Source organism: Dendroctonus ponderosae, unplaced genomic scaffold, assembly GCF_020466585.1.
Source record: "Dendroctonus ponderosae isolate FM_Combo_2020 unplaced genomic scaffold, Dpon_F_20191213v2 Dpon_F_20191213_1, whole genome shotgun sequence".
Lineage (NCBI taxonomy): Eukaryota > Metazoa > Arthropoda > Insecta > Coleoptera > Curculionidae > Dendroctonus > Dendroctonus ponderosae.
In genome coordinates this window covers 21,644,464-21,664,650 of record NW_026017110.1, presented here as the reverse complement: position 1 = coordinate 21,664,650, position 20,187 = coordinate 21,644,464, and the positions used below count along the sequence as shown (strand labels likewise).

Below are 20,187 nucleotides of genomic sequence, written 5' to 3'. Positions count from 1 at the left end.
CAAGTTATTTACGCAATTTAATTTTTCCTTCACTGAATGACTGTTCCCGAATTTCTTTTTTTCTCAAGTGTTTTACAATTCTTGTATGTACAAAACTTAATGCAATCCCATAATGATGCATCGCCAGCACTAAAGTTCTTGACAATATCTATAGAAATAAGAGATAAGATAATTTCTTAACCACAAGTTATTGTTTTCTGGGTTGTGGCATAATATAAAGTAATTTGGTATTGCATGTAAGTTTCACGTACATAACAGATATTACATATGTAAATCCTCGTGTTACACTGCAGTTTTAATACTAAAACAAATCATAATTGGTAGTTAACGATACCTAACGTGGCGAAATTGAAATCAAAATGCCTTAGCGTGCGTATCGTTCGAAACATCTTCGTAAAGACCAGGTAAACCGAGTTTTTATGCACATAAATATGATTTAATGGACGAGAATCACTTTGCACGTTATAACGAATGCAGTAGAGAATGCATAGTTAAAGTCGATGCCAACATATCTAATTTTCTTTACAATGGGACACAATTGAGACTTAAATTGAAATGAGAAATCCTTGAAACTGCAGATGATCTTCAGCTCTGATGGATTGCTCTGTCCGATAATAAATTCAAAGGTTTTTGTTAGCAGTTGAAAATTAAATTCCAATAATATCGCTGATAAATTGCTTAAAAATGAAGATTGGAAGCCATGTGGCCATATGGATGCCATTGAAAATGTATGCAAAACGTTGGTGCGTTAGAAAATTTCTTGCATGTTTCCATTCAAATTTGTAGGCGATTTGCAATAGCTGCGGACTCCCTGTAATTAGGCAAGAAGAATGATTTATGGGATCCACAGTATCAACGTTAGCGGCCATTAAAATTACAACTCGGCCGATTTAATTGTATAGATAAGAGATATCGGTTTAAGGTGTTACAATTAATTTCGTATTTTGTTTAAACTTGGAGAGATAAAATTGGAAACCAAAAGTCCAAGATGCTTGAATAAGAACTTCATATTTTAACACAGGACATGTTTTTGAATCAAGGATTTGAATCAAGGACAAAGTCATTATATAACCCGTAATTCCAGCATTAGTGCCTTCAATTAAAAATCCATTAGATCCCGGTCCTCTGGTTTTGCAGTAAGATCTTGCTCTTCCACGCCTCCTAAACCGCCAGACCTAACACCGATTTCTTTTTCTGGGGTTACCTTATATCAAAAGTATTTGTTGATAGTCCAAACAAGATGCCAGAAGTTGAAAGAGAAGATCCCAAACAGTACGTCTCATAAATCGGGAAATAGTAAACTTGCCGTAACAAAGAAAATGCTATCAGTCTAGAACAGGAAAACGATACTGAGGAAAACGAAAGACAATAAAACGTTTAGGCTTCCAGTCGAAAAATCTCAAATCCAAGACGGAGCTTCCACAAATAAATACATAGCTTATAGGTACATTCGGTACGGTTCGGAACAGACCCTGAAGGACAGACATCTTGAAGATCTTTTGTTTCGTGGTCCCTACTAAACTAATCTTGTATGTTCGATCTAGCAATGATTTAATCCAAGCAAAAAATATTTTCAGGCAACGTTTTACAAGCGTAAACTGTTTCACCCGTTTCGCAAAGGTCGTGCCGCTTATCGACCATAATCACTGATACCGACCATGCAGATCGATCGGATCGCAAAAACGTCGTTGGTGGTCGGCCATATATAAACGCCTATTATTAATAACAACACGTTTGTGAATGGGCCTGATTAAAAATGCATTACTTCTTGTGTTTATCGGGTTCGTATGATCTGCATCGATATATGCAGTGTCTAGTTACAAACTGGAAACTGAAGACCGGTACCTGCCAAGGAGAAGTAATTGCTCCACTTTTTTGCGAACTGATACATCCTTCATGATAATGACACTTATGAAAATTATGACCTACACTTCGGGTCGATTTGAATAATTAAACGATTAATGAGTTATTAGTTCGTTCTAGTATAACTTCGCATTCCAATGTTTGTGGTTTAATTAGGAAATCACCGCTGAACAAAACCTTGAGTACCCAATTCAGATCGGATCTAGGAATGTCATCTTCGTCACATAAAAAGGGACTGTTTGTTACCAAGGTTCCTTTACAGAGACGCCCCAGCTTGAATAGCCGATTTTCAAAACGCGAATCACTAATTCACATCGAAGATGCAAGCTACGTGCCCTGTAAGAACATTAAGTCAACTGTTCCTAAAATATGGACCTAATTAAAAATATATCATTTCGGCATCAGATAGGGCCTCTACCTTCTTCAGGCGCCATCACAAAGCCTGGTTGTGTATTTTTCTGCAAGAATCAACAAGAACAGAGATAGGCCATATCTAACCGGGTGCACCGTGTTTATATAAATGAAATGGCGCCATGCCTCAACTCTAACGGTTATTAACACGGCCAGAATTCTCGTTAGGGCACGTTCACTTGTTAAATTTCGTTGATAAATCCACCGTACCGTCAGCGCAGCCGTTTTTGACTTATTGGCCTTTTTAATTTAAGCGATTATTGCGAATTTATTTTGCCATTAATGCAACGCCCTAAAATTACCACCCTCCTATCGTGAAGACTTCTAATGTTGCATTCTTCATCAGATCATAGGATCGTGCTTACTTTTAGCCATGCTGTCAGTAAATTTCGAGTTGAAATGAATGAATGGCACCGAACCGTGCGGAAAACAAACTTGTAAACTGGAAAACGTCTGTTTTCCGAAAACTTTCACCCCTATGCACATTCTCTTTCTCAATAAGGCTGCACGTACCAGCCCAACCGCTAGTTATTCCGAATGAGCCGTCCATGTCCTAAAACAGGACCAACCAAATGAATTATGGCCTGTCGCCGCTTGGCTCAGTAATGGTGCTGGTTTCCCTTTGCCCCTTAACAGCTACAGCTGGTAGCTGAGAGCTGAGCTATACCGTTTCGAAACTGCAACACCCAAATAAGTTTTCAGTATTTAGGGTGCCAACGGCTTAACGGGGCTGTTGGATATGGATTTTTTGTTTTCGAAGATGTAGGTCAGGAATTAAGCGGAATTTGGGTGAAATTTTATTGCAGTTTCAGTTAGCTTTTCGTGACAAATCTCGATGTTCCGAAAAATACTAAAAATGATTGTCGACTTCCAAATGATGTTTGTGAGTGTAAATGAATCTCTTCGAGTTTTTGGTTTGTATAGCATTTCCTTTTTTTCCGCATTGTTGTCGTTTTTAAATTCATCTTCAATTGTTGACAAATAATTATCTTCTAATAACGACATAAGAATATCTTCATCCACAGGATATCTTTTCGTCTAAAGTAATACATCACTAAACTCAACTTGAATTTTTAAATAATCAAGAAGCAAATAAATAAATATAAATATTTTCTCTTGCCAATCGTAATAGTTTCAAATTTATCACCGGAATTAAATCGCAAAAGCTAAATAACATTAAAAAACATAAAACATAGATCATCACCTTATGTTTAACACAGCAAGTAATTCATAAATTAAACCGTCCAGAGGCCATCTAGCAATTTGCACATGGCTAACGTGTCAACCTAACAAAAAAAATAAAAATTCTGCTAACTTGAAAAGGTAATTTTGACAAGAGAATTGACCACCTTTACAATGTAAAGTTTCGAAAGTACTTGTTCAATGTGGAAACAAAATGTTTCCACATAATCTGATTTGTCCCGAATTATTAAATTGGTTTCTTGAAAGGTTATAAAATACTTACTCAAATTCACTACAATTGAACCTTTGCTCTACATACACGAAAATGTTTTTCCGCAGCTTTCAGTGCCGTGTTGAAAACAAGTATTGAAGAAAATAAGCTAATCTGCAAAATCCCATTACACATTTGAAATATAAAGGTAGCAGTATTTTGGTTTCGATTCGATTAAATGTATAAACATATTCATAATTAATTAATCGATTTGTATGCTTCACTCGCAGTCCAGATAACGAGGCGCCCGAGTGCTTTATTATTATTAATTCCGAGATTCAATTGCACTTTATTGCACACAAGTACATACCTACGATTGCAAATATTCAGGAAGAAAAACAGAACGTAGCATGCATTTTTCGTTCATGACTAACTGCTGGAGCAACCTTGGGATGCTCGAATTTCAGCTGAAACTGACTTTTCGACCTATTATACTATAGTTCAAGGCTTCTTACTTCGGTTTATTACCTTACTCTTTTCAAATGGTCGACTTTTCACTTTTCATCCTGTTAAATATGCAAATCAGCACAAAAGTAACTACATATACAGAAAAGCAAAAACAGCACATTACAAATTCTGCAATGGTATTTACTGCGGAGTGAATGAATGCAATGGATATTTGCATATCGTAACGTGGGTGGACATAGTGGCGTCTATAGTAGAAAGTTGAGTTTTTATGCATATTAAGCTACCTTTTGCTACTTCGGCTGATCAGGAGATTAGCAAAGATTATTAACGGCAAGCTAAAAACCACAAAATTTACAATTCCATTCTCAGAAAAATAATGATTAAAAACATGTAAATTAAATGTAACAAAGAACGACTGAATTTCACTTCAAATCCAATTGAACCAACATGTAACTCAACGATTTCTCACTACAGCTAATGTCACGTTTAATAACTTCTTTAACAGGCAATTTTACCTATTGCATTTCGAAATCAATTAGCGGTGACAGAAACGTGCTTTTCGGCATCTGGGAAAACAATGCCATACACATTGCGAAATCCGTACAAACACTTTTTAAACTATGTATTTCTTGGCAGGCAGTTTGAGATAAAACGTTTAATGCAACGGTTATCGGCACGAAGTTTTTTCATTTTACGCATGGACTACGTTTTTTTATTTATCGCAGAAATGTTTCTGCTATGGAGCCAATTAGGTTGGCGACTTTATTTGTTTAGGCATGTAATCGATATGGGTATGAGGTTCAGTAACATAGTTTAACAATCAAGAAAAACTTGTCTCTCTCGTGACTTTTTCGTATTTGATTTTAATTAACTGCTTGCCTGGCTAATTTTTTCCTATGGATCTCGTTAAAAAGCAATAATTAACACTATCAGATCTAATTAATTTGGTCTAATGTGAGAGTTTGAAATCATTCCCAAGTGCTAGCCAAATATAGGAAAGTTGAATCAAAACCACTCTTGTTTGCAATTTATCCAGTGCTGCATTCTCTAAACTGATAAAGAGCAGCAACAGACCACATTGCTAAAACAATTAGAATTTCAGTTTATAAGGAAGCTGATAATGAGAGAAGAGCAAGATATGGCAAGAATGAGGGAAGTTGTGTTACCTTGATAATCAGTGCAGCTCAAACGTTTCACATTGGCAAAAAATTATCAATAATTAGGGTAACAAAACAAACATCAACAGCAGACGTCCATTGTTTAAGTATTAACTTTGAGCACCTGCTATTATTTGGCATTGCGCTTATTGACCTCCCAGTTTTATTTTTTACAAGTGGAGACAATATACAGCTCGGAATAAAGATTCCACACGGTCTACCTTGAATTCTGTGATTTGGTAGCAAAATACTTTTGACTATCATTAGCATAAGCAAGAATAATGCGTTACATTAACACTAAAAACCGAATTCGCCACTAGTTTTAAATGCTGCAAAACAATTAATATTACTGGCATGTACTCTACAAGTTATTTAACACATAATAAGCATTATAAATGGGGAATTTATAATCCGAAAAATAAACAATTGAAAAACGTAGTTCAGCAAATCGTTGACAATGAAAAGAAGCTGGAACGCTGTTTATTATTTGTCGTGTTTTCGTGTCCGCCTGTGTTTGCTATTTGTATCATTAATATTCACATTCGTGTGAAAATTCCCGTATTAAAAACTATGGAACCTACATTTCTTTCACCCACAAAAGTCCTAAATCTTTTCCATGAGGTTCGGAAGTAAAGCGTTGAACGCATCGCGTAGATTAGGACGTAATTCATCTTGCAGGGAGGACGTTCGTTCTAAGTCTAGAATGATTTAGACCTTACCAGTTGTCAGACGAGTGAAATTATTACTCTTTTTGGTTAATCCTGGCCCAGCGACACGCTTTACGGTTGTGTATAAAACTTAACTGTTGTATTGCAATTTTTTTTCCAACGATTCTTCTATATGAAATAATCTTTTGTGGGATATCTCTTTGAGATGCAAAGTGAAAAAAGGTTTGATATTTGCTCTCATAATACTTTGTTTGACCTCTTATGGTAATCTGGGGCAAGTTTTGCGCTGAAAATTTAGTTCGCCTAGCTTAACAAGCAGCGACAAAAATAAGACGAACGAAGAATAATGAATGCATTTTACGTTTACCTTCAACGTTATAAATAAGCTGTTGAAAGATTCTTTCAAGCCTTATTCGAAAATTTACTGCACAGTTAATAAATGTTTTGCTAAATTCGTTGAAAAATAATTATTAAAAGCTGGGAAATCTTCAAACTAGAACCGAAATTCACATATTACGGCTGCTTACTGAAATGATTCCAAATTTGCCAAATGTAACTATCGAGCAGCAGTTTAAAAGGAAAGAATTGAATGACACAAGATTTTGAGAACAAAATTGCCCGCTGTTTAACGCATTTAATAATGCATAGGACATTTGAAATGAAGTGCAAATGTGCCTGAACGAGTCCGAATTCGACGCTCCTAAAACCAGTTTTTATTTATATTAAATTTGGCATTTCCTGATGAATTCTAATGTAATAAAATGAACGAAATTGAACTTGAATTTATGCACAGCGGTACAATGTGAAAGCTCTAATAAAAAGTGACTAAATATTCATGGGGCTTGAGAAGATTTACAATTATTATAATTCCAGTTTCTCATGAAGATAAGTTTTTTTCTGAGCTAACTATAGAAAGGTATGCAATTTAAATACGCTGTTCCGAATTTCACGTTACACGCTCAATGTATAGATTGTCGAAAAACAGTTTACTGCAGTTCATAGTGCAACAATTTCATCTGAACAGGAAAACATATGCATGGTCTTGATTTCTTATTGCGGTCGTGTACTAGAAATTCATAAAATCGAAAAAACGTCAAGCGGTTAGAAATTTAAAATGGAAAATCAATATAAAAATATTTTAACAAACAGGAAAAATGTATACATATCTGAAGCACATTTTAATCGAAAGGGAAATTCCCGATTATAAACACAAACTTCTTTATTCAGGATTTCTTCGGGATTCAGTGCATTTTACTTTCTTTAAACCGATGTCTGAAAACGAGACGCAACATAGCAAATGAGAATAAATTAGATGACTTGCTTTTCCCAATTTCCAAAACTAAAAAAACGTTATTTTCCTAACAATTATATTTAAATGAATAAAAACGAAATGTGTGAGAAATAACTGTTTCTCCTCTCTGCTGTAAATCACCGACTTCATTTTTGAAAAGAAAATTTATGTAAAAACACCGATATTAGCATTTTCTTTTCTTGCCGCCGATTAACGGTTGATATAATTATTAAGATTAAGTGTGCTGCAAGTATAATTTCACACCGAACGACTACTTTTATTGGCTTACACACCGATCTTACTACCCACTTGTTCTCCTGATTGGATCAGATCCTAACGGAACTTTACAGCCCAAATTTCTATTTTCGACTATTAGTTATACCTGGTCGTTGCAAATCGATTCAACAGATCAGTCGATATTATAACCTCTTAAATTATACATTTGATGATATTGTTTGGAATAAAACATAAACCAGTTAGTAGAAATAGAAGTATAATAATGCAATTAATATTAAATCCATGTTATGTCATCAAAGACAACAAACTGAGCAGTAGAAGACTATCGTCAACACTTATAGCGAACAGTTAATTGTAATAATAACAATATGAAAAAGCGGTACTATCATTATCAGCTCATAAACAAAATCCAATAAATTTATATTAACCGGTGTATCTCCGTTAATATATGGACAATTAAACCAAATATGAGATTAGCATACAATGCATGTTAATAAGTTTATAGTAGTGTTGACATTTATTCGGATGGCGTCTCTCCGTGGCCATATTCGCAGAGTATTTCGTACGTGAAATGCACCGATGTGTCATAACAGCTTGACGATATTTGCCAATCATGAACAACCTGCGTCGATAATTTTATTCTATATGATGCTCAGAATGTCGCAACAAAAGCGAAATTTTAAAGCTTTTGGATGTTTGGTACAACCCGACAAGATTCGATTTTGTTTCAACTCTCGATATCTATATTGTTAGTTTGACGAAAATAAATGCTTCAGAGCGGCCATAATTATGTGCTCCAGTTCTCAACGTCATAGTTATGAAGAAAAAACAAGTTTGAAAGAAAACTTTGTTCGGGTAAACTAAAATTGGGCGTAAACAATTATTTTAATTTGAGAGCATTTGGCGTGATGTACAACGGGAAGTTTTAAAACATTTTCACGTCGACATCTATTCAGTATTCTGAGACAATGCATCGGACAATTTACTACCTTCCTTAGGACAATTTATAACAAAATTAAGTGCAGCTCTGTGAGCAGGAATACTCTGCAATTTCAGCTCAATTATCTGAAGACTATACATAAAATTGAAAAAATGACCGACGTTTTAAATTTTTTTCAACTTATTGTACCTTCCACACCTAAGCGTTTATTACGGTGCATAATGATGGTAATAATCATTGATTTGGCGAGATGGCGATGCGATTATAGCAACATGTTATTCACAAAAACCATTTTTCGCTGGTCCGAGTTATTTTGCCTCATGGCGGCAAACTTTTCTACACCATTATTGGAGAAGATTTTGAAACGTTATCAGTCAATTTATTACATTTATTATTTAAGCAGATAATAGAAATTTGCTAAAATGCCACAAACAGAAAATACTCAGCATGCAAGCAAGACTTTCATCAATACCCGATTCGAGGCAAGGAACACCAAATTATTGGAGTAAATTCTACAACAATTTTGAAAAGAGGATAAGACCTAAAATATATTGTATCGATTTTGTTTTATGTTTGATGCCACAATTCTCTGAAACGAATCTTTAAATATTTTTTGGTCAAATCGAGCCGCTCTGGTAAAGTACAAGCGACAAACAAATGCCACAAAATGAAAAGAATTGATAGAAGATTTATAGACCAGCGAGCTTTTTAGATTATTCGTAAACTTATGCGAATGCTTAAGTGTTTTATGGTTATCTCAAGCAAATAAACATAAAATTAATTAACCAATTATACTACTTGTAGATCAATGAAACAAATAGTTAACACTTATTCATTATTGCATAATCAATGCGGTCTTTTAACTACTTGAATAATACTTTTTCTGCCTTATCACAATTATAATTGCATCGAGAATGCCACCACCATCTGAAGAGTTTTCCGTAAAAAGATACAGCGTATAAAAACATGTTAATGATGGTTCTTTCTCGGGTTATTAAAAGCTATGTGTATAAAGAAAATTAACACGTTGTAAATATGAGTTAAAAGAAGACCACCCGGTATACAATTCTAAATCACACGCAGTTGTTTTTGGCTCCCATTATTTTGCTGAAATTTGACACTTTCCAGAAAATTCACACAAAACACACTTTTGCACAGTTTCTCTGATATTTATATAATAATCACTCACAATGTCACTAATTCAATCATGGCCCAATTAGTAAAACCGCTTCGGTTGTTTCGACAACGATAAAAAAAACACTCTAAACGAGGCTCAAAAAATGACAGAGCTCATGTTAGCAATACGCCATACCGCTGAAAACTAACGGTTTTGCCAGCCTGAACTATTTTCACAATATTCAATGGGTCCCTGTATATCAGGGATCTTTTCTTCTCAGGGTCGCCATTAAAAACTCGCTTTTATAATAGTAGGGTCCAACACCGGCATATAGACCCATTATTACTCTAAAGGCCAACTCTGGGTTCAGCAGGGCCGTTGAAAAATCCTTATTGAATTTTGCCATTAGATAACAAAAGCAAGTAATAAAATTAATTGAAATTATTAGATCGAAACCAATTTAGAAACATGAATTTAAAAGAAATCAATTTATTTTTCCAAAATCCTACATCATGAACTTTTGAGGTGACTTAGCATAATAATTTTGAGAAATGTCTAGTTAACTGAAGTAAGTTAATTTACACTGAAGTGTAAATTTCGTTGATTTACTTTCAAATGTCGACAAGTTTCGACCCACATTAAGATTTCCAAAACATGTAATGAATATTGAAAGTGTTACTTTTGAAAATGAAATAATTCTGATTGCAATATATGTATTATAATTTAGAATTTAAATTAATGCCATCCTTTTCCATACAATAATAATATTGTTTGATGTAATTATTCATTTGAATATGAAACATTTTGTACTTGTTTGTAGTTTAAGCTGGACAAAGAATTTTCTAAATTACATTAATTCATTAGGGATACTGTTATTATCGGTAACAGAATTGACTAGAGGTTTCTTTACTTACTTCTTTACTAAAACGTGCACAAACAAGCACTTGTTCAAGCAGAAAAATAATGTAAATAATAAAAATAAATAATAACAAAAAGTGAATCAAAATAAGGAATTATAATGGTTTTCGCGTGTTCTGATAATATAGCAACGTTAGCAAACAAAAATTAATTTAAAAAATCGCGTTAGATTGGAGAAAGTTAAGATTCGCCTTAATGTGAAATTTTGATTCCAGATGAACGCATATATTTCCAAACCAAATGAATACTTGTTAAGTGTAAAAATATCAAAAATAGTATCATCAAAATTTGCCGGTGCTAACATTTTCCAAAATTTTTCTAACTAAAAAGTGAACATTAATTAACAATCCCCGAACGGTAAAGTAAAGCAGACTGCAATTTTTTGCCAATATAACCAGTTCATTATAAACTTGACATGTAAGCGCGTATATAGGTATACCTAGCGATCGACTCAGTTTCTTTTTTTACAATTTTTTTTTTATTTCCATATCTGTCTACTTAAACTGTTGACAAGATACAGTGGCTTTGATTTCAAGAAGTGCATTTTTATTAAAATCGCTCGCCAAACGACAAGAAAACCAACATTGCCATGTAGAGTATGAAGGAAAATTGCGAGCGCAAAAGTTTTTTTCGCCGATTTTATATAGGAAACCGGAGCATTCCACGATTCTACCTTTTAATTTAATTAAATAAGGAATGTTAATTCAAAGAAATTTGTTCGAAACGTTTTAATTCGAGATTAATTCCACACAAAGCACGTAGCAATGAATGGTCAACATGCAGTCATTGCGGCAATTTAACCAAATTGTTGAAAAATATTTTTTAATTGATTAAATATACCTGTAGGTACGCTTTAAACAATCACCAATTAATAACTCACGTGCTATGGATTGGAAGAATGTTACCTGAAACAAAACAAAAAATTATTAGTATCATTGTAATCATAAAATGTCAGCGTTTTCAAAAATTGATAATGGCACCAGATATTAAAAAAAATTCCTAACTGTACCGAAAAGTACGGAATCGAAATCGAGCCCACAATAATAATAAAGTTATTATGTTAAGAGTCTATTGACTGTTGCCCAAAACTAACGGCAACATAGGCCATTACAACTGTCATAAATTTAAAAAAGTTCGTTCACAGATACCTTAATATACCTGGTCGAGAAAACCGATAATTTATGAGCTCTATAATAAAATAATAACTTGATTTCCGAATACATGAGACCGGCAGTGGGATTTTTGGTCGGTTAGTAATCGCCAGTGGCTCAGATATAATTTTTGTAACATTTATAAACTAAATTAAAATAAAGTTTTCCCTTTCCCATTTTTGTCGGCTCTATTGTTTACCCCGCTTCGAAAATTAGTCAAAAATAGATCATAGTTGGTCAAAATCCACAAGAATTCATCAAAGATGAACTAGCTGTTGCAGCATTGCCCCTTAATTCATCAAACAAATGTACCATGAATCCTGCTCATAACGTTAATTTGCGGGTAATCAACACATAAACACGAATCATACTGAAAGTTAAGGCAATATTTAAAAAAGCATTCGTTTTGATGTCTGCCATTTAGTGAAGACCAGTGGTCGAACAACACTCAATAAAATTAGCGATTGATGCAGTTGTAAGAGCGGGAATAATAAAGTGAATGGAAGTAATGAAGCAGGTATAACAAAGCTATTACCCCGCCTTTATGGCATAATGGTGAAGAGTTGCATAAGATTGCGTACGATTTAGACGATTCTGTGGTCACGCTGCGGATTGCTTTGCAATTATGTGATTCTCCTGCTTTGCATAAATGTCCTCTTCAGCTAATGTTGTTGAATTAAGAGCACTTCTTGCTATAGTTTATAGTTGATGGTGTGATTAAAATTAAATTGGTTTTCCATTTATTGCTTGAGAAATATAACAAAAACTAATTAGTTTATTTGGGAATATGCGAATCAAAGCCGTCATCTGTCCGGGGAAAAATGGGTATTTCCTGTTAAAGACAGACCATTGAAATCGGGTTCAAAAATCGTATTGAGCAGAAGTTTCATATTTACATGCATACCAGGCTAAGGTTCTTTCGTTTAAGACTTTACCCAAAAACTTTTTTCCATAAAGAAAATGAAACGTTATATGAATGTAAATGTTTTATTTAACCTTTTAAATACTGAGAAAATATAATATATTGAAGTTGAATTGAGAAAAATAATACCAGTTTGCTCTACTGTAATTACTAATGGAACGCTGTGCAATTATGAAGTTTTAATTCACCCTCACACTCAATCAAGACATTTGATAAAAACTGCATTTAAATATTCCCTAAATAAAATTTTAGAGCTACAAATGGTAGTGAATCTAATAGGAGTAACAAGTACATTATTGATTTCAATTGACGATAAGAAATTAAATAAGCATGAGCAATTGTAATATAATGTTAATGGACAGTTTCTGAAAGTATGTGATCTAGAAGTATCCTACTATCATAAAAATGGACTAGTAAGAATACCAAATGAAGAAATAATACATGTTGAAGCGAATAATACGGATGCAATCCAAACGAAACTTAAGACCAATTGACCGAAATAAAATAAAATAATGGATAAAATAACTTGTAAAACGGCTTCCAATTGCGTTTATGAAATAAATCTTGCAAAATTATAGGCAGGAAATAATATAATTTAGAATCAGAAAGATTTAAAGTCAAAAACTTTTAACTATGATTTCCTGGTAATCATTAAATGGATTTGTTTGTGTTTGAAAAAGAAAATAATTAACGTTTTGGAATTAATAGTATAGCCATCATAGTAATATTTCACACAAATCAACACCTGCAACAACACTCAGCAGAAGAATGCGGGAAATTTTAACAAACAAATTATAAATGAAACTAAATTATTTCTGTTCATTTACAAGCCGCTTTTGTAGTAGTGTGAGCACACTCGGCCTGCTCCAAGAATCGCTAAAATAGTAATTATAACAACCCCATATTATAGGAAAATAATTTGTCTCTAATAGAGCCTCATAAAAGCTCAAAACTCTTATGTGACCGATAGTCATACAGACCCATCTAATGGCAAATGCCAAAACTAGAAGGTCGACGAATCATTCCTATACCCTCCGCAAGTGGCGCTGTTTCAGCAAGGTGGCACTAATGTGCAGAAACATTAGGGGGCTTCAGGTAAAAAATGGGCAGAACCACGGTCTAATGTGCCTCATCAGAGCGGCCTATTATGTTACTGCCTTGCAAGCAAAAGTGATTTCATTCAAAGCACCATTTAAACAGGGGGACGGTTAAGCGATGTACCATCAATCTTTTCCAATGTTATGGTTATCAAAAATGATGTGGCATGAAGAGCGTTGACCAATACCATTAGGTCGAGGAATCAAATGGACACATTTGGTTTGTTTGCAAACAATTGTAGAGTGTAGAAGAACACTTAAACAAAATGAAGCAAATTTGGCTGTTTATGATATGCGGGATTGCACAGTTCAATTTCAGTCTGGGGGGTAAATCAATCTGGGAGACATCTTTCTATTAGGTACGTCATTCGTCCAATTTGAAGTGGAATGTTTTTATTTCATTGTGGAAAGTTTGCTACCCATCGCCTTGATAGTTGACAAAAATATCAGCCTTCCGAAATTAAAAAACCTCCCAATTTATCAAAATATTTGAGGTGAAGATGTGGGGAATATATCTTTATACGTTTAGCATGATATCCATTGCAATTTTTTTCAATAAATTTAAATAATCTGCATGAAAACTGAAGAATCCTCAATTGTCACTTCTGTGTGCTCGTTATGTTGCATGCATAACAATATGTATGTAATTCAGCTAATGGTAGGTATGTGTGGACAGCAAATATAACCATTTTCCTGTTCGCTGTTAAAAAACTCCAATATTCCAATAACCCACCCATGCAAAGTTTTTTAAAACATGTGGTCGAATATCGGTTTTCAACTTTTTATGTTTAACTGCTGTCTCAAACAATCAAATAATTTTTAACTGCTATTTTGACTCAGTCAGGTCAGACCAATATGTATTGCAAATAAATCCCAAAACAAAAAGGAACTAATGGAAATATTTAAGAAAATCTCGTCCCTGTTACTGAAAATAATCCGTTGTTTTGAAATGTTAAAATGTATTTTGTTTAGCTTTAGAAAGCGATCATATTTCCCGGAGGCCCGCTCGTAAACCAACCAGTTTAAGAGCCGGGCCAACAGAATTCATTTGGCATGGCCTGTTCATTTACGCGCATTTTTTTCAAATCGAAAGTCGTTACTTTTGACTGTTTTATACAATGTTGCACTTACAGTTTCACAAATTTTTTTTTGGGCCTGCTGTTTTCACTGCTTGTTGTGTCTGGGTTCTCGAATGAATAACTGTTCGGTAAATATAACAAACCACATAATGCATATGGAGTTGGCCGACTGTTAATTCCCCAGTTCAAGACAAAATTAAAAGGCAACTTAAGATACTGTTGCACTTCCTTACAGAAATAACCAGTACTAAATTGTAGATTAAATATTTACAAACAGACGGAATTGCTATACGTGAAAATACGTGCTAAATGTTTCACTTTCTTAAAACAATCGATTATCTACCTGTTTCGTAGTAGATCCGGATTTAGGGTGATAAATGCTTCCGGAATAATGCCACACCCTTTTCAGCACTACACGCGCTTTAAAGGGTCCGAACAGTGGCAACAGGAAGTCAGGGTGAAATTCACTCGCAGTCCAACGCCATAGGAGGATTTCAAAGAAGATTGATCTAGGTCAGTTCTACTTATGTTCTAAGTAAGTCGAAATGCACTCTGAACAGGATCGTATTAGTTGAAAACGTTTTCTAACTCTTCTGTATATGGATATAAGGACACGCAACATATAGAATTACGTAGCATTTAATTAGGTAGAACCAGAGGAGGATGTGGATTTTGTTAAAATTGGTGGTAACAATATTTTTGAGACGCTAGAAAATTGCATCAACAAATATCGTTTCAAACTGAATGAATTTCATAATGATGAATTGGCTGGCTAATCATCGTTTAGTAAAGTAGGTATGCATTTATCGCTAAACATGTAAAATGGTAACCAATCCAATAACAAAAAAGCATATGATAAAAAATATTTGCTACCGGATTTAAATTAAAAAAAATCAACTTGGCGACTAATCGAATTATGCTTAAAGTAAAAAAGTTCGAAATCCTAATATGGTTTTAAACTGAGTGGTAATTTTTTAATGAATAAATGTTCAGTTAGTCATTCTTCTTCTTCTTTCTCTGCTTATCCATTAATGGATGTTTGCGACCACATTTTCCATAGCTTGTCTATATCACATACCTACCTCTAGTTAGTCATTAAACAATCGAAGTTATTGATTAAAACTAATTGATTAAAAAATGTTAACTGAAGAAGAGGGATACGGCCATCTGATGACAAACGGATAAACTCAAAGTCAAGAAACTCTACGAAACCCTCCGCTAAGTGGCGCTATTATAGCAGGCAGCATTGATGTGCAAAATCCGATTACATCTCAGTAGGGGACCCCCTAAAATGGTCAAAAATGGGCAGAACCTTTAATTAAATTTCTATACATCCATGCATGCTGGTTTATACCCAAAAATAATTGTAGGGTCGAGGGTACATTGAAGGGAAGTGATGGTTATATAATTCACTTCACATACATATGGCGTCCCGTAAGCTCATAATAAAGAGTATTGCGATATTCTTTGACTCAAGAGGCCGATTTCAGTGAATTTATATTAAGAAAAAATGTTTGGCTCCTCTGCCATTCATGGTAAAAGTTCTTCTAAAGTGTCGGGAGAATCGTAGGATGGATTTTAATGAAACTCGATGTGAATTTGTTCCTATGGAAGACTCCAATTTTGAAGCAACCGCGTTCATCCGCTTTCTAAAATTTTATGCACTGACTCTTTTTTGACATTCTGTGCTCTTTGTAAAATACTGTCGCATTCATAGTTTTTGCGCATTGAAATTATTTGTTCTAGTCAATTGACAATTTAAGACATTTTTGGCGCTTAGCCGAAAAACCAGTTTTTTTGTCGAGATTTTACAAAGAGCACATAAATGTCAAGAGAGAACTAGTGCATCAAAAAACAAGTTTATTCATCAAATAGAAAGTTCTGGTACTTTTTGTACCGAAACCCCCAAAATTTTACCCAAGAACTTTGACCATCAATCGCAAAGAAGCCGGACATTTTTTCTTTTCTTTACTATATTTATATCATATAAATAAAAGTAAGCTAAGATCGACTTCTTATGAGGCAAACAATGTACTTAGCAAAATCCTGTATATTTGAAAAATGGACTTTATTAATTAAATTGTTTCAGTTTTGGGAAAAAGCTCAAATGAGTGGTTAGAAGAGCAAGTTAGCCTTTAAGCGCAATAACACCCATCTTAAGGTTGTACCAACTTTAAGTCAAAAACTATTAACCGATTTGCGCTTTGTCCACAAAGTGAAGCTCAACATCAGCAACAAAACTTAAACGATGGAAACTACCGTGATTCAAGGAACAAAACCAGCAATCGTCCACATAGTTTAGTGAAAAAACGGTGTTTTTGAGTTGGTGCGATCGTATACAATTACTGAGAAAATGTAGATATTTCGGAAATCCCAACTTTCACATTTTTACAACAGTGGGATATTTTGTTCAGATGAAAGCTGGTTGCATTTGGAGAGAGCATTAGCGCGTTTACTGTTAAATTCATTCATCTGAATCCCTAAATCTTTTAAGTTTGAAGTCAGCAGGTTTTATTAAAACGAAATGCGTAACTTTGCAACCTGGAAACTGGTTCAAAAGTGTCAACCCATCTTAAGATTGTACCGACTTTCAGTTAGTTAAATATATTGCTAATGTAAATCGACCGTGTAACTGTGTAAGAGTTGAAAAGCCAGTTTAAAGATAGGCCATTTTTCATTGCCGTTGATTTATTTTTTGTGAAATTTTGATACCGTCATAATATTTGTAATAAACTTGTTTGTGTTTGCTTAATGAAGTGTCTAGTAACTTGCGCAACTTTTACATGGGTATTTTGAGTTGCTTGTGTTCGACATGTGCATGCTTATGAGGTATTCTTACGATGAAAACAGCATGAATATTAATGCATCAAGCAAAATATTTCTTAAGGTATTTCTGAAGCTTCTCTCTGTTCCTAATAAATTTCCGTGCAAGGTAGACGTAGACAATGAATTTAAAGCAACTTTAAGTTTCCAAATACTACTAAATATTTGAACGAAATGGCTTCATTCTTAGTCAACGCATAGTAATCAATATTCTGATAACGCAAGTCATTTGCGTGAAAAATGTGCGATTTTTTGGCCAATAATTTGCATCCAAATAATATTGGAATTTTGATAGATGTAAAGAAATAATTACATGATGGGTGTGAATTATGCCTGATTTTTTAAGAAGCTAAATTCGTTATAAAACAGCATAGTGATTTGATTGACTGGTACCGATTAATAAGCACAATTCACATTAAGTCGATTTAATTAAATACTTCTTGATCTTTGGTTCATAGCATCCACAAACGATAATTACTTAATATATTCAGCTTGAAAATGTAAAAAACGGTAATATTGACTTCAAAAATATGGCACATTCCCGGGTGTCCAAGAAGTGATTTTAATTACTCTGAGCATACACTGAACAATTTCTTTGCCGAAAAATCGGTAAAAATGAATGCGAAAGCTGGTCATAGTCAATAAACCCATTCGGCCTTTAACCCGCAATCAATTAAACTCCATCTGGCCTATATAATCGCTCACAATTCAGAGATACTCCGGTCTATAGAAACATGAAATAGGCTATTCTAACAGCTGATCGCCTCGTGGACGGCTCCAAAAGGACCGGGCTATACGAAAATGCAGCGGACCGAAAAGAGAGCGCCAGATCGTTCACCGGGAGCATTTGAGAGAGACCAATTTGGTTCGTTCAACCCTGATTATTCATGCACTTGACTTCTCGACACGGGGTTAAAAAGGCGCTACCAACTTGATTACATAATGATGGGCGCTTTTGGTTAAGAGGAATCATTTTTTGATTTCCTTCAATAAAATGGGTGTTTTTTTCTGAAAAAATGGAAGAAATACCAAAGAGGCCAATACATAAGCCACAGTGTTGGGAAATATTTTTTTCGGTCGGTAGCCAAAGAGGGTTTTTTGCCATCAAACTTTGTGTACATCATTTCTGACTGACCTGCTATTGCCATCCAAGGGTAGAACGTGTGGTTCGCCTGCTGATGGGTGCCCACCGGTTGCGCTGAGGGAGTATTCAAGGAACAAGGATTATTCCACGACGAGAGAGAGTTTGATGTTCTCGTGCCTGAAGCGGCTCCCGGACTTGTAGAAGGATCTCCTCCGATCAAACCGGATGATCCGTATCCGACTCGGGAGTCGGGAGTACAGGCTGAAGGACGGACTGGTCCTGAGAGGCTGTTAGCTAGGTTTGCTCCAGCTCCAGAGGTAGCATTTTGCCATGCATTTTTCACTGCTTCTGAGGCGGCCACCACAGCGGCATAACCGTTCTGATCTGCATTGCCTTTCGAACAGTCTGATTTGGTCACCGCATTACTGTAGCTATTTTGTTGTCCATCTGTGGAGGAATATAGTTTGCAAGTGGCAGCTACTGAAGCGTCATACGGTGAATCTTGTGGCGGTCTTGCTTGATGCAGACTGTGGGCAGCATGATGATGCTGACTGGAGGCATAAGGAGACATTCCTAAACTCAGTGGAAACGATCTGTAGGCTGCCGCTGCTGCAGCAGGATCATGATGATGAGCGCCCGTTACTGAGCCGGTGCTCTGATGATGGTGGCCTCCGTAGAAGCCACTCTGCTCGAAATAAGAGTTCATGATTGCCGCGTTAATTTTGACTGATTCTATATGATCCCTCGGAGAGAGGGATGCGTCCTCATACACAAATAAAACTACAACAAAAAATTGTCACTCGTTCACAAAATGTAAACAAACACTGGGCGGCAGTTATTGAGCACTCGAATCACTGAAAGGTGCCAATAACATTGTGAATGAAGAAACAGTCCGAACGATGGAAATATTTAATGATGTTAAGTGTAATTATGATGGTTACGACGTAATTATAATAATGTGGGCAATAAATGATCCGAGCACGAGTATACCACGCGATTGTCAGATCGGCAATGCTAACGTTTACTAGTTGGATCGCGGATGGATGAAAACCCACTGTGGACTGGAGCACCCGAGCAGACTCCGGCCCACACATTCCCAGCCCATTCGCGCTTACGCTTTTCGTCGCGCTTTCTCACTCTCCCCCTCCCCACTCTTACGCGGCAGCACGCGGCTGTTTTAATAGCCTATTATTATTACTTGCCGCTAAAACGCTACCTGTTTTTTTCACCCAGCTCCACTTTTCAAAAGCGAATGCGAATCGAATGTGGTTCATTGTCACCTCATTCAGCCTCTAAGAGGTTCTCGGCAGGTACCGCTCCCTGGGAGCTTACTCTTTCAAACAAGCCTTGTTCACCAAATCCGTCCAGATTACCTGCCAAGTACAATTTTCCTCTTTTTAAACCTTAAATAGTCCATATAATATGAGCAGCAAGTTTGAAACACTTTATGCACAGCTCTAATATACAGCGAGAGCAAGAGAGACAATTGGCAGAATTGCGAATAATAAAGACGCAAATAGATTCATACAATGGAAGGGATCATAAAAGGACCAATGGCGTCCACATTC

At 35.2% G+C, this 20,187-nt stretch overlaps 1 protein-coding gene across 3 annotated transcripts in view; it reads right to left on the bottom strand.

Moving 5' to 3' along the window:
* Positions 1-19,725, bottom strand: part of LOC109538215 (homeotic protein ultrabithorax) — a 178,424-nt gene extending 158,699 nt beyond the window's left edge. For all 3 annotated transcript variants that reach the window (XR_007281770.1, XM_048667510.1, XM_048667513.1), the window contains exon 1: positions 18,671-19,725. Coding sequence is in view for 2 of the 3 variants with exons in the window: in XM_048667510.1 (XP_048523467.1) it covers positions 18,671-19,325 (655 nt within the window). In the remaining variant the exon portion in view is untranslated. The remainder of the gene's footprint in view (positions 1-18,670) is intronic.
* Between the last annotated feature and the right edge of the window lie 462 nt (positions 19,726-20,187).